Genomic DNA, 18,558 nt, shown 5'->3' with positions numbered 1-18,558 from the left:
GGGGCGCAACATGGGAGCACCTAGGTACCCCCATGACAACCCGCGCAGCCGGATTTTGGACCAGTTGAAGCCTCCGAGTGCTCTTCAAGAGCAGCCCCATGTAGAGAGCGTTACAGTAGTCCAGGCGAGAAAGGACACTTAGTAACTTAGTAACTTAAATTCTGAGCTTAATTTACTGCAATAGCGTGAGTATATTCTAAGGTGGCAAGAGAACAGGGTGATGCAAGGAAATTCCTTGGGGGAAGATAGACTAGGAAGAAGGATGCTAAATTGTCAACTGTTCAAAAGAGAAACAGTCCTTTTCTTCCCTTCCCTTCTTTCTCCTCTCCTCTCCTTCTTTTGTTCTGAATGGCAGCACAATTCGCAGAAATGCAAACAATTATTATGATTTTTCCCAATTCATGGTGATAAATGCAATTATTGCATTATTTCTTCATCATAATTGCTCTTCTTTCCCCAAGAAACCTTCCCTGCAAAGAAGGCTAGAGTGACAGATAAATGACCAGCACTTTCCTAGCACAATATTGGCACAGGTCTTCTTAACTGAATTCCAGGAGTCTGCTCTCCTGTATCTACCCTATACAGGTAATCCTTGATTTATGACCAGGATTGAGCCCAAAAGTTCTGTTGCTAAGCAAGACAATAGTTAAGCGAGTTTTGTCCAATTTTACTACCTTTCTTGCCGCAATTGTTAAGTGAATTACTGCAGTTGTTAAGTTAGTAACACTGTTGTTAAGTGAATCTGGCTTCCCCATTGACTCTGGCTTTTCAGATGGTCTCAGAAGGTGATCACATGATCCTAGGACATTGCAACCATCATAGATACATGCTAATTGCCAAACGTCTGAATTTTGATCATGTGACCACAGGGGTGCTGCAGCTATCATAAATGTGAAAAGCAATCATAAGTCACCTTTTAAAGTGCAGCTGTAGTCATTAAATAAATTGTTTTAAGGACAACCTGTATTGATAGTTATTCTAACCACATGATTTTTGAGAAATATAGCACCAGAGGTTCATTCAAAACTCAAAATGTAAACGCTCATTTAAAAGTTTGTAACTCAAAATACAGAAGTGACCACTTAAGCATAGACCAAGGATCCTTTTGAGATATTTTAAGATCAGGAAAACAAAATTTCGGCGGTGTGGGTTCCTTACAGATGTTTAAAGTGAAGTGCAAAGTTGCACCTGCCAGAATCCTATCTCGTATAGAAAAGCATTTAAAGCTTTACTCAGTATACCTGAGACAGGTGCTGAGAAGCACTCAGTTTAAAGGTTCCTTTTCCTTGGAAAACAGTACCATATCTCGCTGTTTCCTTTGCCAAAGGATAATGATGATGACAATGACAACAACAACAATAATACTTGTTGACTTTTGGTGACTCTTTCAAGAATTATTAAAAGTCATATTGACATATTTGCCTCCCTTGAAAATATATTTCCTCCAGCCTTTTCTGAAATGAAATCTACATTCAAAAAACACCATGCAATATTTACCAGGAGATCATATGTCAGTCAGAGTGCTCCCTCCACATACATATACCCTCTTCAATCAATGATAGCAAATAATATACATTGGGGGAAAAGTATTTTAAGCCTGTCCTCTCAGTGATCAATGTGCAGGGATGCCCGGTCGATAGTAGAATATTAACCAGTATTTCTCCTATGATTTTAACGTAATACAGTCATAGGGCACCTGGGTTGCCCAGTATATATATAGGCACTTTGTTTTGATCTACTGCAGCAGAAGACAGGAGTCCAAGTGTCACCCTATAGACCAACAAATTTAATATTGTTGCATAAATAGGTTATGTAATAGTGAATACATTAACCCTAAAGGTGCCAGAAGATTCTGCTGTTTTTGCAAAGAGAAGATATAGAATGAGATGGCTGCAGTTCTCCCCAACAACCTCAAAGCCAAGGTCATGGTCATTAATTCTGATTACATTTCTTTCTGCTCCCTTACAGTTTATGATTGATTTCTCTATTCATTATTTTATTTAACTGCTTTCAGCTGAATATTTTAACAGAACGAAATCATTTTAAAAGGATGTATGTCCTCCATAATTGATTGCAATTTGTATATCTTTTGTATCATCCAAAAATCAGATCTGATTCTTTCTTCCCTGTTATTAACACGTGGTGGGCACCTTTAGGAGCCTGTAAAGAATTCACTTGTTCCCTTCTAGTGGGGGGTCACCAAAGGTTGTTGACCCTGTTTCCAAGGAAACTGATATGACATGCATTTATATTTTGTTGGACAAAATTCTACTCATGTTTGAGGAGGCAAGTTAGTCCTATAAGAGTTCATCAGTTTACCTATTTGTTATTCTAGACAGAGCTATTATATGCAAACAGTTTAAATACAACTTTCCAACAAATCGTATATCCACTTTATAGTTGAGCCTCTAACTTTCCTTTCATTGGATTGTTGCTGCGCCTACTATCATTATTACTATTCCAGTTATTATTGATGATCCTATGATTATTTCTATATAGCCGTTGCTGAATATACAAAGTATTTAATACAGTATAACTTTTCTATTCCAATGTGGGAAAATGAACATAACACACTGTCCAGTGGAATGTACGTCCATGGGATATCCCAGCTGCTGCAAAGATCAAGTACTTTAAATGGTTTTCTTTAATAGATAAAAGTAAGATTTCTTTTTTAAAAATTTAATTAAACTTATTTAAACATTAAAAAGCAAACAACAATACTGTTGTGGACTCGCTGTAATGAGTGGAAATTTGTGGTGGTGTTTTTTTAAAGGAAGATTTCTTAATGCCTACCTTAATTTTCAGAGACATTATACCCCTGACTGCCTTCATCATAACAAGGGATGATTTTCTGCCTCCAGAATCATATGTTAAAAAAAAATAGCAATAGCAATAGCAATAGCAGTTAGACTTATATACCGCTTCATAGGGCTTTCAGCCCTCTCTAAGCGGTTTACAGAGTCAGCATATTGCCCTCAACAACAATCCGGGTCCTCATTTTACCCACCTCGGAAGGATGGAAGGCTGAGTCAACCTTGAGCCGGTGAGATTTGAACCGCCGAACTTCAGCTAGCAGTCAGCTGAAGTGGCCTGCAGTACTGCACTCTAACCACTGCACCACCAAACCTCCCTGTGTCATCCGCATGGCCATTCTCATGGCCAAAGGGGATAAACAGCCAATTATTTGGACTAAGCCTTGAGATTCTGGTGGGTGTAAGAATAGCTTTTTTACCTTGCCTAAGAAATAAAATAACCTTAGAACATTGTGCCAGGGGGAACAGTGGCATATGTTATTTTCCTTGCTTCCCCTCCTTCTATTGCTATGTTTACTAGAGGGAATTCTTTCCTGTAACAGTAATACTCGGGCTCATCCCATGAAATGAAATTGATGGGCAAGAGATTTGGGACAGAGAGAATAAGCTTTTATTTGATTGCTGCTAAGCAAATAGATTTAAAGGGGACAGAATAAATTCATAGCTGATAAATCATGACTCCTAGATAGAAATCTCAGATTTTACGACAGTATTTCTTTACATGCTTATTCCTGGAAGACAAATGGAAGGGGCCTATTACTTTCACCTCCTATCCATGGCCTTGTTTTCATTTACTTAAACAATTTGTTTGTTTTATTTATTTCATTTTCATTCTCATAATATAAAATACAAACGAAAACAAAGATAATAGGGAAATGGGAAAGGGAAAAAAAAGAAGGAAAGAGAAGTGTGGAGTAAGGGGAATAAAAGAAGAAAGAAACTGCATTAATTTCCATTTTTTTTCAGTGTAGCAGAATAAAAATAATCAAAACGCAGCCTTAATCTTTTACTTTTATATACTTTGTATATACTAGAGATTTCAATAGCAATACATTCTTATTCTTATACATAGCGAGCAATTTGATAGTTTGTGAAGTCAGAAATTCGGACTCTAGAACATCATCTGTCGGCTGTGACCAGGGGGACCTTTGCCCAGGTTCACCTGGTGCACCAATTGTGGCCCTACCTGGACCGGGAGGCCCTTCGGATAGTCACTCACGCCCTCGTCACATCAAGACTGGACTACTGTAATGCGCTCTACATGGGGCTGCCCTTGAAGAGTGTTCGAAGACTTCAGCTTGTCCAGAATGCAGCCGCACGAGCGATTGTGGGTGCACCTCGGTACACCCACGTTACACCTATCCTCCGCGAGTTGCACTGGCTGCCCATTGGTCTCCGGACACGCTTCAAGGTGCTAGTCGTTACTTTCAAAGCCCTACATGGTATTGGACCTGGGTACTTGAGAGACCGCCTCCTGCCAGTCACCTCCCAAAGACCTATTAGATCCCACAGACTAGGCCTCCTCCGAATTCCATCTGCCGGCCAATGTCGGCTGGTGACTTCTCGGGGGAGGGCCTTCTCTGTGGCTGCTCCGGCCCTCTGGAACGATCTCCCCGTGGAGATTCGGACCCTTACTACCCTTCCGGCCTTCTGCAAAGCGGTTAAGACCTGGCTGTTCCGGCAGGCCTGGGGCTGTTGAACTATCCAGCCCCATCCGAGGTTATGGCTGTTGTAGAATTTTAAATTGTTGTTTTTATTTTATTTTTTGTATCCCCTCCCTTTTTTTATTGTGAGCCGCCCTGAGTCTCTCGGGAATAGGGCGGCATACAAACTCAATAAATTGAATTGAATTGAATTCTCCTTGTTGAAATAAGTCTATGATGCCACAATGAGCCAGAACAGCTCTAGACTTTTAATACTAGAATTGACAAATGATAATCCAGTTTATATAATTGATAAAATCAAAAACATTACTGATTGGCCCACTTCTAAGAACAAATAATAAATTGCACATTGGACTACAAAATCAATCTCTTTTGAGATTGATTATCTCCAAAAGGATTTATCTCCTTTTGGAGATAAATAAGGGAATGGCTGGTGTCTGTTTTTTTTCACTGACAGGATTACTGAACAGTACAAGCAAATTCAATATGAGAGAGGAATCTACTTCCAACCTGTATCCTCTAAACTTTCTAAAGCATCCCTCTTAAAATAAGAATGAACAGTGCAGTATAGAAATACGGTATACAACACAAAATTCCTTACAATAGATTTCAAAGCAATTTCAGCAATAACTCAGCAGGGAATTTTCTATAATTTATATGTGTAATATCATATGATATGATATTACACATATAAATTGTGGATGGAGAATAGATAATAAATCATGGGGAAAATGTGAGCATGAATACTGTATTAGCCACTTGTCTGAATATCTTGGAATCAATAGTAAACAGAAAACTGACTGAAAGGTCTTTTTCAGTACCCTGGACAGTTCCTTAACCTTGTCAATAACAGTACAGTACAATCTATGTTTTCTGCCTGTGCTTGGAGGACCACTGGTGGTCCTTGAAGATACTGCAGGTGGTCCTGAGTTTCCATACCCCGACACTTTCCCAAGTGCTACCAAAATTTGAAAGATATTTTTGGTTCAACCAGTGTTTTTGGTTGAAAACTCGTACAATACTGGCATTTTCATTTAATTTTTTGCAAGAGATTGGCGTCCTCACTTGAAATTTCACGATATTTCAGGTAGCAGAATAACTTTCTCCTGAAAGTTGGATATCTTTCAAAATATCGATCATTTTAATTTTAAAAATATATTTAATTTTGAAGTTCCCTGGGCACCATCAAGAAGCCGAATACATGTAAAGCAATTCGCATAAAGGAAATAGTCTGGAATCACTATCTCCACGCTGTTATACTGGGTACCAGTGCTTGTTCTTTCCTAGTAGAGGTTGATTTGGGAGGATGAAAAAATAATCATTTGTATGGGAGAAAGGAAGGAAGACTAAAAGCTGGTGTTTCATTCCTCGATAGTAGCAGCCCCATTGGGCCAGAGCCTTGTTTCTCTGAAATCCTATGAAGAAAATGTTCACCCTCAAGGGAGGAGCAGGAGATAATGAGACACAGATATCTTATTTACATTAGGTGTTTTGTGTTTATATATGCTCTTTTTGAAGACAAGAAGACAGCACTGGAAGTCAAACATTTGATTGCTCAAATATCCCATTCCCTCTTTTTGACCATAGTCTCAAAATGTTGCAGATTATATATTTGGAATGAATTACATAAAGGCAATTAATAAACAGAGCAGAATTGAGTTGAGTCTTGGAAATTCTTGAACTTTAGAAGAGGTGTTTAGAAGCCATGGTTATAGGGTTACTTGTTGAATCTAGATATGTTACACTAATTGCATTTACTACTTATGAATCATTTAGTATGATCACCATACATCTTAAAGCCTATATATGCTTATATTATACCTACCAACTCACCCTGTATGATACCCTTACCTCCACATAGGAAGATGTATTCACAACATTGGCTGATTCGGTTGGTTCCTGATCCAGGTTTAAATCCACTACTCACTGAGAGATGTCATGTGTTTGTGTTGGATACAGAGCACTTGGGAAACATACTCACACGTACTTATATAATTAGGACCGAGGAGCATTTCAAATTCATTTCTAAAAGTCAAATGGAGGGCATCCTTTGGAAAAGACACAGCTGTTGCAAGGAATTTGAAAATTTTAAACATCTCCATGTTCCAAAGCACTTTTTTAAAATTAGAATATGAAGTATTATTGAGCCCTAAGGTAAATTTACCAATTTCATGCGGGTTCCTTAAAAATTAGGAATCTATTTTCTTTTTTGGCTGAAACTCACAGATTTATATGAAAACTGTAGGCTTTGTTTATCTTTCACATTCAAACATGAGACCTGTTTCTTTTCATTGGTGATTAATTGACATTACAGTCTGAACTATGCAGATATCCATTCCCCCCCACAAACATTATGTATATTTACCAGTCAGATCTAGAAATAAGCACTTATTTCCCCTCTTTTAACTGAATATGACAATTCCTGTTATCAATTTATCAGTTTTGCTCTATAATAAAACACTGATGTGAGATAGTTTGTTTGTTTATTTATGCATGCATGTTTGTGTGTGTATGTGTGCATGCGTTTGGGTGTGTTATGTATTACATTCTTACATCTTTTAAATGGTATGTTACAAAGAATATTGAGGAATTTCTTTTTATTGCTTGATTCAAATGCTTGAAGCTTTGATTTATTAATCTGGTACATTTGTATCCCACTTTTATCAATATATTTAAAAAGACAAAGGAAGGGTTGGATAATATGCAAAGTAGTTTATATTTAATCCCTTGATTCCAAACCCTGCTTGTAGTTAAATAACAACTTTGCTTTTTTTTTTTAATCTTGCTGTCTTTTATAATATATCAACTTTTATTCAGGCCCTTGGGATCTGCAGGCTGTTCCTGGGAAAATAGCATTTTAAAGAATATCAACAAATTAAATCTGATTAACCAGGAAAGGTTAAGGAAGCTGGAGAGACAGCAACGTGTTTTTAAATTGCACATCATACTACACTATGCAATGTTTTAATCGTAGTTCTTGACTGAGGCACATTGATTAAGCCATAAAATGTTGATTGGCAAACATTAATGTTTGAGTTCATACAACAGGCTGGCTTAAATTTAAATATGATACATTGGGGCTTAGCGGAAGGGTGCAAAACCCATGGGCTACCAACACCCTTTTTTGCAGATCTCTGGATTCCCCAAAAAACATTTAGGAAAAGAAAAGGAACATAAAATCTTAGAGATATTTAAAGGCCCCTATTATGCTTCTTTAAACTCTTCACATGGAGAAAGACACACATGTCCTGGCCAAGCCTATTTGGGGGAATTAGCCCTTAGGTCAGTGACGTGCGGTCAGCTTTAGGTCTGGTGAGGCACTTTTTAGACTTGTGGACTTCAACTCCCAGAATTCCACAGCCAGGCATGCTCAGTTCCGATTTAAAGCGACAGCATTTTCCCCCCTTGCAAAATAAGTTTTCCCATTCTTTTTCTTCTCCCTCCCCCTCCTTCCTCCCTCTCTCCCTCCCTCCCCCCTCTCTCAAACAGACACATGCACACAGAGAACTTCGATCCCTCTCTCATTCACTCACTCTCAAACACAAACACAGAAGTTGGATTGGATATATTTTCCAAAGGCTTGAAAGCAGCTCCTCTGCCATACCCCCCCCCCAATTCCCCTGCTGCCTTCCAATCAAACTTTTTGAATTCCTTCCCCCTCCCCACACACGCACCTTTTCCAGCTGTTTCAGAGACAATTTCAACTCTGCTTCTCCCTGCCCTGCCCTCATGAAAGGCCAGAGCTCTGTCAGACTGAGCTAGTTGCTCCCAGAGAACTCTAAAAAGCCGCTAAAAATGCCCTCTACAGGAGGCGAGAGAATACGTGCCTCATTTGCATAAGGAATTTTTTGCTTGTTAACCCTTGCTTAACTCTTAAAAGGTGAAAAATTCCTTATGCAAAAGAGGCCCCTAGTTCTCTGGCCTCCTCCTATGGTTAACACAAAGCACTGTTCCAAGTCACTGTGAATCTGGCAGCCAACTACCTTGGCTTTAATTATTTTTTAAAAATTCTTTAAAATTCTTTTTCTTTTTCTCATGACTGGTGAGGCCACGCCTCCCTTGCCTCTAGTGACTGCACGTCCCTGCCTTAGGTCTAGTGCAGCCATTGTGCTGATGGAAGTTATACATTCTTGACTTATTTCTATGTGCCATTGCAGACATTGGTTGACCTGAGAGCTTCAGGCTTTGCTGACGTGAATGAATGGCAGGAGTTTGATTACAACTGTTGCTTTTCCAACAGGTTTCCTTTGGGCAGCAGGAAAACCCTTTGTGCCAAACCCTAAGAAGGCCTTCGTCTCTGCCTCTTCCATGGCTTGGCCCCCTGGCTGGCTGGCCTCTAGAAAACCTTGTGGCCCCACCCCTGAGGCTCTATAGAATGAATCCAGGAGACAGCCAGGACTGAGCAGGTAAGCAAGATGAATTTGTAACCCAGAAACAGTGGGTGTGGACATTCTTTGCATAGATGATATTTTCTCTCTGGCCAATGTATGCCTTTCTCTGTTTCCCTCCTCACAGGTTTTTCCTTCTGTCTACCAGACTAACCTAGCTCAAGTCTACTCTTCATCCCCCACACATCTGCCCAGTGTACCCAGCTGGGCTGCGGCTCACTTCCAACATGGGAGAAATGGCCAACAGCGCTGTGGATTTTTATCCCAAAACCCAGCGGCGAGAAATGAACCATGCAGGTGGTTTTGGCTGCACCCTGTCGGAGCTGCGCTCCCTTATGGAGTTGCGTGGGCCTGAAGCTCTCCAGAAAGTCCAGGAGAGCTACACAGATGTCAACGGGCTCTGCAGGAGACTCAAGACTTCCCCCACTGAAGGTACCAGATAAATGACTTGGGCGGGCTCATAATCAGTGGGATCATCAGGTCAGGACTTGGGAGCAGGACCCAAAGACATAGGCAGCAGAATAAATAAAGAGGAGCCGAGGTGGTGCAGTGGTTAAATGCAGCACTACAGGCTACTTCAGCTGACTGCAGTTCTGCAGTTCGGCTGTTCAAATCTCACCGGCTCAGGGTTGACTCAGCCTTCCATCCTTCCGAGGTGGGTAAAATGAGGACCCGGATTGTTGTTGGGGGCAATATGCTGACTCTGTAAACCGCTTAGATAGGGCTGAAAGCCCTATGAAGCGGTATATAAGTCTAACTGCTATTGCTATTGCTATAAATAGGGGCTTCCCTAGGACCCACTGCAGATGAAAGCAAGGAAAAGCATGCATAATCCTTATCATCTAAGGGACATCAGTGGCATGAAATAAAGGAAGCAAAATGCATTATTATACGTATAATAAGAATTGCCAGAGGATCACACATTTTAAGGAATGCAAAGTAATAACTTTTATCATCTTAAGAGGGTCCTTTACAAAATGTTTAAATCCAATTTATTTTTCATATACATCACTTTCAATAATGTCAAATTGTTCTCGTTGTTATTTAAGGATGCTTTGATCTCTCTTTATACCTGTAGTCTCAATATCACAATGGAAACTTGCTAAAATGTAGCCATTCCTTTCTTTTAAAATGCTTATATTAAAACTGTTCTATGACTTATAACCCACCATTTCAAAGTCAACCCTCTAAGAACTAGCACTAATAATCTAGCCTGTCCCTAAATAATCTATTATTATTCCAAGAATTAAAACATTACTTTCTTAACAAATTAATCAGACCTACTGATTTTAGTGGCAATATTTATTTAGGGGTATATATACCTGCATTGATGTTGAGGCACTACCGAAAACCCTTTCAAAACAAAGTCAAAGGGGAAGCTGTGTCAAAGGGAACAGCCATTGGATTGGCTACCCAAACAGGAAGTCAAAATGATTGGGGGACACATGCTATGGATGCAGAGAGGCCTCTTCCCGTGATAGCACCTGGTCTCATCAAGTTGGATCACCTCAACCCTTTAACTTTGAGGCATCAAAGTGGAATTGCTTGATTTTCCAAATGAAGGCACTATCTCAAATTACAATGCTATGGAGGTCTAGACCAATGTGACATATTTGTTACAGAAAAGCCATTTCACACAGACATAAGAATTAGAATTTTTTAAAAGCAAGGTTCCCTTTACCTCACCTAGAGTATGCTTCCTATAGTACATGATATATTGACAATATCAATATCTATCTATCTATCTATCTATCTATCTATCTATCTATCTATCTATCTATCTATCTATCTACCTACCTACCTACCTACCTACCTACCTACCTATCCACCCACCCACCCACCCACCCACCCACCCACCCACCATCCATCCATCCATCCATCCTTCATTTATCTTCTGTCATCTATCATCTATTTATCTATCATCTATTTATCTATCATCTATCAATTATCTTATCTATCTATCTATCTATCTATCTATCTATCTATCTATCTATCTATCTATCTATCTATCTATCTATCTACCTACCTACCTACCTACCTACCTACCTACCTATCTACCTACCTACCCCGTTTCCCTGAAAATAAGACCTCCTTGGATAATAACACCCCCCCTGAAGATACCGCAGCACAGCAGCAGCCGTGAGGTGACCACACTCGCCACCTCCTGCACTTCAATAATAATAAGACCTCCCTGAAAATAAGGCCAAAAGAAACATGGTATCTATCTATCTATCTATCTATCTATCTATCTATCTATCTATCTATCTATCTATCTATCTATCACCTACCTACCTACCTACCTACCCACCCACTCACCCACCCACCCATCCACCATCCATCCATCCATCCATCATCTATCTTCTGTCATCTATCATCTATTTATCTATCATCTATCTACCCATTCTATCTATCTATCTATCTATCTATCTATCTATCTATCTATCCATCCATCCATCCATCCATCCATCCATCATCTATCTTCTGTCATCTATCATCTATTTATCTATCATCTATCTACCCATTCTATCTATCTATCTATCTATCTATCTATCTATCTATCTATCTATCTATCTATCTATCTATCCATCCATCCATCCATCCATCCACCCACCCACCCACCCACCCACCCTACCCACATATTGACTAGAATTAATTATATTTTCAGTAATTGGATGCTTAGCATCCTTAAATATCCACTCCTGGCACCTGACACAGAAATATAATTAAATCACTTATTCCCAAGTGGCCTGGGGTGAACTTTGTCAGGATAGTTAGTGTCAGCCTAGATCATTTATTTGTCACCATTTCTAGCAACAGGCTCCAGAGAGTTGGGTGGGAGGGTGAACACGATTAAAAGGAAGCAGTTTGAAGCTTCTGAATATGTGTGAAGGGTGTGATTACGTGTTGCCTAAATCTGACAAGTGTTTTGTGCAATCCTGTGCTGGAATCAAATAACCAGAGTGCTATATATGTGAGGTAGCTGGATATCTGTGTAATGAGCCTTTGTAAGAGAAAGGAACAAAGCCATGTAATTTTCCTTCTATCCAAAGCTACAGGGATAGACCAAAGGAGCAATTCCAATAACTTGTCTATCCTCTATACTTTCCCAATAGTTTTCATTTAGATCAAGGGGTGGGCAATCTACAGCCCTCTGTGTCCTTTTTTCCCCCATCCTCCAAAGCCCACCCCCACACTTGAGATTATCCTAACAAAGTCTGACAGCAATCGCAGATAACAGCAGAGAGCACAATTTTGCACAGGATTCCATTTTCTTACTTCTTTTCAAAAGCCCTCCAAGTGGGAGATGATCTAAATCAAGTGCCAATCTCCCTAGTGATGACATTGCGCCGTTCCCATCCCTCCAGAGTCCTCAATTATCCATTAAACACCAGAGTGCCTCTCCAAGACTTAGAGGGCTGGCCACAACTCATTTGGACCATGTCCCCCCCCTAGGGCAGTGTTTCTCAACCTTGACGACTTTGGCTGAGGAATTCTGGGAGTCGAAGTCCACAGGACTTGAAGTCGCCAAGGTTGAGAAACACTGCCCTAGAGTTTTATTTTCTTGTTGTAATCAGATTACTTGGGGGGAAACTCCAAATCGCTTGAACGAGTGACACTCTTGGCGAAGCGAGCCATCTCCCCACTTGAGTGATAATAGTAATAACCACAAAAGTGACTACAGTGGTACAAGACTTTGCCAAGGAAGTTCTTTGGTGGGAGGTTCAAGGTAAACTAAGAGATGCTCTTCTGCCCCCAGAACGTGGTTGCGCTGTGGAATCCACCCACCAGAAAAGCTGTAGAGTTGCTTGTCTCCAGATTGGATAGCTTTAAAAGTCATATTGGAGGAAATTCAGACTATAAGTATTTATTTATTTATTATTTATTAAATCGATTTATAGGCCGCCCAATCCCGGAGGACTCCGGGCGGCTTACATCGAAAGAAAGAAGAATAATAAAAAATGACAATAAAAATATGTTAAAAACAACACACATACATTCATTACGATCGGGGCTGGACCTCAACAATGAGGTCAACAGCCCCAGGCCTGCCGGAATAGCCAGGTTTTAACAGCTTTTCTGAAGGCCATGAGAGTGGGCAAGGTCCGGATTTCTGGGAGTAGCTGGTTCCAAAGGGTCGGAGCAGCCACAGAGAAAGCTCTCCTCCGGGGAGCCGCCAGCCGGCATTGTCTGGCTGACGGCATCTGAAGGAGGCCCACCCTGTGGGATCTCACCGGCCGTTGGGAGGAATGTGGCAGTAGGCGGTCTCAGAGGTATCCTGGCCCTAAGCCATGTAGGGCTTTAAAGGTAATAACCAACACCTTGAATCGCATCCGGAGACCAATAGGTAGCCAGTGCAGCTCGCGGAGGATCGGTGTGATGTGGGTGTACCTAGGTACACCCAATATCGCTCGCGCGGCTATTCTTCAGTAACTATTCTTCATTATTGCTATGAGTTCCAGCATGACAGGCAAGGGGCTGTGGGGGACAAGAGAGTGGGTTCCAATGGCTTTATGCTCGGCTTAGAGATTGTCTGGAAGCATTTGGTTAGTCACTATGGTCCAACATATTGTTACTATCTCTGGGCTGCAGAAACACGGAAGACTGCTATATGCAGCAAAGAACTAGAAGTTTTTCTAACATCTTAATGATAGTCTGTATTTTTGTAAATATGTAAAAATGTGAAGGAAGTTTCTTACATTCCGGACAAGGAAAATATTCTCTCTCTTTTTTTTTTAAATTGAAAATTTTTAAAAAAACTTTTACAAATGTTTACCTCCCTCCCCCTACCCTCCCCCCCAACCCCCCCCACCTCCCCCCCCCGGCTTCCCAGAACCAATACAGCGTATAAATCTTTAACAAAGATATTCTAAGATAAACTTTAAAAAAAGTTAGTATCATCTTTCATTTGAGCTTTAACTCCTCTTTGCTAGGCTAGCTCTAAACAGATTATATCATTCCTTGTTTCTTCAGTCATAAGCTATCTGGAATTTCTTAGTCCCATATTTATTTTGAGTATAGTCAATCCATCTTCTCCACTCCAGTTTATATCTCTTGTTTGAATGGTCCTTGAGGTATGCTGATATTTTAGCCATCTCTGCTAGATTTGTTACTTTGAATGTCCATTCTTGAATAGTAGGCAAATCTTCCTTCTTCCAGTATTGGCGCAATACTGGTAAATATTCTGTTCTGATGTGAGCTAATGTTAAAGCAAAAGAAAAGGCCAGAATCCATGACTAAGTGTGCAATTCTATGCATATTGGCTCATAAGAACACTCTTCTATATTCAATTTTAGTTAGTACGTTTAGGGGCTTAAAGGAATTGAAGGAAAGATTTACCAAGATAGTCCAATTTCACACTATTGTGAATAGAATAGTGGAGACAGATCAATCTATATTAACCCAAATCTCTTGGTTTTGATTCCCTTGACATGGCAAGAATTACGCTGCTTGACTGGACTTTATACAGACTAAAGCTTGAAATATTCCGAGAGGCTTGATTTAGTGACCCATGGAAGATAGACGGCTTAACTGTTCTGGAGGTGATTTGACCCAGTGCTTTACGTTCTTCCCCGATGGTTGAACAAAACAGCGCCTTTTCCTTCGATCCAGTTCATCTCCAGGGAAAAGTAACAATCCGACACAGAGGTTTTGGCTTTAGGCTGCCCTACTGGATCTCCAGGGCCTTTTAAATATTCCGTTTCATGGGGCTCTGATACCTCTGATACATTTCACCCATTTCAAGCCCCATCCAGTTGTGACTCTTCCTCAGGTGACTAGAGCAAGAAAGGAAAATTGTATTTCTAAGCAGTGGTGAATAACCATGACAGCCCTTGAAGTTCCAAGAAACTGCAACGTAATTTTCTCAGCAGTGCCTAAGGTTTCTCTTAAACTTAACGTTGTATGGACACCCAGGGGAAATGAATTTTAATCCCCTCCATGAAACAAAAATCTTAGCCTGCTCATTTCTGTAGGTTCCCCAGTCACATAATCAAGGGTCATCAAGCTGAATAAACAGAACTGGTCAATGATATGGTTGTTTATGAAACACCTGTTCTGTAGCTCAAGTGCCTAAAAATTGCCCACTGGTTTTCTAAGCCTAAGTATCACAAGGGCAGAGATTGTAGGAGTTCTGAGATATAGATTTTTAGGCATTCTTGATGCAATTCATGGCAACTTGTTTAAGGGTGGTAAAGTCAACTCTTTCTCCTTGGCTCTATTTTCTTCAGCTGTTTTCCAAAAGGGTTTTGGATTTTTCCTCTCCTGGTAATGGCAGTGATACATCACATGTCCAAATTTCTTGCTCAAGGGAAGGGAAGGGAAAAAGAAACTATTTACAAAGAAATTATGTATGGTTTTATATAATGCATCCATATACATATTTCCTGATGTTTGGTGCAAGATTTAAGATATCAGTGTTCTTTTTTTTAATCTAGAACCAATACTTTCCAAAAGAAAAGAACATTTCCTTCAAATTGAGCTCAACTCTTGATGAATTCATGTACACATCTATATAATTGTCTGGCCAATGATATAGAAGTGTCTTGCCACTGCCTTCATCTGGGCTTATTATTATTATACAATTGTATCACAGCGGCCAGTTGTTTCGCCAGATTTGGCATTGGATACTAGTCGGGCCCCACCCAGGGGCCTAGGACGTCGTAATGTATTTTCGTAATATGCGTGCAGATCCAAGCAGTGCGGCTTTTTGCATTTGACTGATGGTGATTTTGTCAATTTTTAACTGTTTTAAATGTAATTCCAGTGCTTTTGGAATAGCACCCAGTGTGCCAATTACCACTGGAATTATCAGAATATATCCTTTGATTCCTTCAGGGTGTAACCTCTATAATCAATTAAGTCATAACTGGGCCCAGATTGGCAAAATAATAAAAGTTCTATTCCCAAGGAGCTACATAAGAGATACAGTAAAAAATATACAGCTAGTAACATTATACTCCACAGCATCATTATACAACAGCATCATTTTGAGTTCTATCTTCCAACTCCAAAGTTGGGCCAAAGATATCACTGTCTTCTTGCAGAGGCAAGCAGTGCTGGACTAGATGGACAAAGAGCACTAGAACTTCTGGGGTTCTTTTGGATTTTGCATTCGCTGGCTGGGGAATTCTGGGAGTTGAAGTCCGGACATCTTCAAGTTGCCAAGGTTGAGAAACACTGTTCTAAAAGGACAGGCGAACTGAGGGCTTCCCTTGCCTGCTTTGCTCTCTGTATAAAACATTCTGGGTTTCCAAGTATAGGAAAGCAGCAGAGCTCCGGGAAAAAGCACCAGAGAATTCAAAGCAGACCCATTCTGTCTGCCTGCCTACCTCCACCTCTCTTCCTTTGCTGCTTTCTCCTTGAATTGTCCTTGAGGTTGCTGCAGCCAAGGCTGGTTTCATTCTCTGCTGCAGGGAGCTGCAGGCTTTTTTCCCATCGTACTGAGAAGGGGAGGAGGGGAACCAGGCAAGGAAGAACAGGGCAGCAGGCAAGTGCTACAAGGAAGGAAGGAAGGAAGGAAGGAAAGAAGGAAGGAAGGAAAGAAGGAGCATAGGAGAGGAGGAAAAAGCAACCAAAGAACAACCAGGACGAGAAAGGGGTTAGATGATCATCCAGACAGAGAACCCAAGGGAAAAATTGATTTTTGTGGCTCTCACTGACACAGAACAAAAATCAACAAGCATTCCTGGATGATCCATATTCCCTGTGCCACTCGGCAAACACACTGTCTTTTGCCCACACCACTCCTGTCCTTTTCTCCTTTCCATCTCTTGCCTTCTTTTCTTTAGTCTTTCTTTCTATTCATTCCCTCCTCCCCAGGCATTAGCAATTCGACTGAGTTTTCTCAGCCCTAAATTTGAGGAGCTGTCTCTGATATGGCACCCCAGTAGTGAACTGGTGGTTCATACTGTATACCTATTTGTTTGGGGATGGAATTTAGGATGGTGCAGTTGTTGCTCTTGTTTTAAATTTCATAATAAATTGCCTGGACTATCTTTTTTTTCCCATTTTTTCTATCTGTTAACTGGCTGGACAAGGGACAATAAACTGGAGCTAAATTCTGATCTGATCAAGCCCGTTGGTCTGGTTACCATGAGGTTCAATAAGTTTGACTGTCTAATTCCTCAACCATGGCATACATTGGTCACAGTCAGAGGTGGGTTCCTACCAGTTTGCACCTATTCGGTAGAACCGGTTCGTCAAATCTACCGAACCGGTTAGAAGAGGATCCACCAGTGGACCCGGAAAGCAGGCCACACCTACAGAAGAGGTTCCAAAAATTTTTGAAACCCACCACTGGTCACAGTGCATCATCCTTGTGCCCCTTTATTGGATTCCTGTAAGATCTTTTATTGGAAGAAGGACTCTCTTTATTGGAAGAAAACTCTAGAAAAAGTGCAGAGAAGGGCAACCAGGATGATTAGGGGACGGGAGACTAAAACCTATGAAGAACGGTTACAGGAACTGGGCATGGCTAGTCTAGTGAAGAGAAGGACCAGGGGAGACATGATAGCAGTCTTCCAATATTTGAGGGGCTGCCACAGAGAGGAGAGGGTCAAAGCTATTTTCCAAAGCACCTGAAGGCCAGACAAAGAATCATGGATGGAAACTGACCAAGGAGAGATTCAAGCTAGAAATAAGGAGGAACTTTCTGACAGTGAGAACAATCAACCAATGGAACAGATTGCTTTTGGAAGTTGTGGGCGGTTCATCACTTGAGACTTTCAAGAAGAGATTGGACTGCCATTTGTCAGAAATGGTGTGGTCTCCTGCTTGAGCAGGGGGGCGGACTAGGTGACCTACAAGGTCCCTTCCAACTCTGTTAATCTGCTAAAGGATCTTCAAGAAGGATTCTGATTTTGACAGATTATATTGCCTCCCTATTCCTATTGAGCCCAGGTCAATGTGCTGGATCAGGGGTTCCCAAGCCTTGGGCCCTATGGCCCACAACTGCGCTGTGCGAATGGTGGGCTGGCTTCCATGAGCAGTGGTGTCCACACATACGCACAACCCAACTTGTGCGAGTCAAGCTCGCATAAGTTGAGCAGCACACATGTATATGCATACTCACGCGGCCCCATTTCCCTTCCACCGCCCAGGGCTGCCAAGCCACGAAGGTTGGGGACCGCTGTGCTAGCTGCCTGAGGCCATGTCCTCACTTTTATCTAACATACCCTGATGATCTCTTTCTTTCTGTCAGATCCTCCTGGCATGGCCTTCATTTTATTCCCGGTCCATGAGCAAGACAGTCAAGTTATTCTTAGCTGCACTAACGTTAAAGTGATGCTTTCCCTTATTCTGACACTATCCAAGGGCACCCTTGAGTCCTATAAAAACCCGTAGGCTTTGATTTTCTGATTGTACATCACCAGGTAGGGGTTGACGCTTAGCAATCACATTGATAAATCAGAGGTGGGTTCCTACCAGTTCGCACCTATTCAGTAGAACCGGTTCATCAAATCTACCGGACCGGTTAGAAGAGGTTCCATCAGTGGACCCAGAAAGCAGGCCACACCTACAGAAGAGGCTCCAAACTTTTTTGAAACCCACCACTGGTCCTTGGATATGATTATTCTACACTATCATGCTCCTATTTATAAAACTCAGTGCCTCTGTGAAAGGTAAGGATGACTACTGCGTTTGTGGTGCAATCAGAACATTGCGTGTGTTGAAGTTGTTTTAACGCAAACCAAA

At 41.0% G+C, this 18,558-nt stretch overlaps 1 protein-coding gene across 6 annotated transcripts in view; it reads left to right on the top strand.

The window, feature by feature from the left end:
• The window catches only part of ATP2B3 (ATPase plasma membrane Ca2+ transporting 3), a 179,638-nt gene that overhangs the window by 54,365 nt on the left and 106,715 nt on the right, over nucleotides 1-18,558 (top strand). For all 6 annotated transcript variants that reach the window (XM_087710875.1, XM_087710870.1, XM_087710871.1 and 3 more), the window contains exons 2-3: nucleotides 8,718-8,883; nucleotides 8,993-9,297. In XM_087710875.1, coding sequence (XP_087567001.1) covers nucleotides 9,093-9,297 — 205 coding nt within the window. In that variant the 5' untranslated portion in view covers nucleotides 8,718-8,883; nucleotides 8,993-9,092. The remainder of the gene's footprint in view (nucleotides 1-8,717; nucleotides 8,884-8,992; nucleotides 9,298-18,558) is intronic.

Source organism: Thamnophis sirtalis, unplaced genomic scaffold, assembly GCF_051295495.1.
Source record: "Thamnophis sirtalis isolate CommonGarterSnake01/CBP01778 unplaced genomic scaffold, rThaSir2_p1.2 scaffold_3, whole genome shotgun sequence".
Taxonomy (NCBI): Eukaryota; Metazoa; Chordata; class Lepidosauria; order Squamata; family Natricidae; genus Thamnophis; species Thamnophis sirtalis.
The sequence above is the reverse complement of the archived record's forward strand: the minus strand, read 5'-3'. Positions and strand labels throughout refer to the sequence as shown.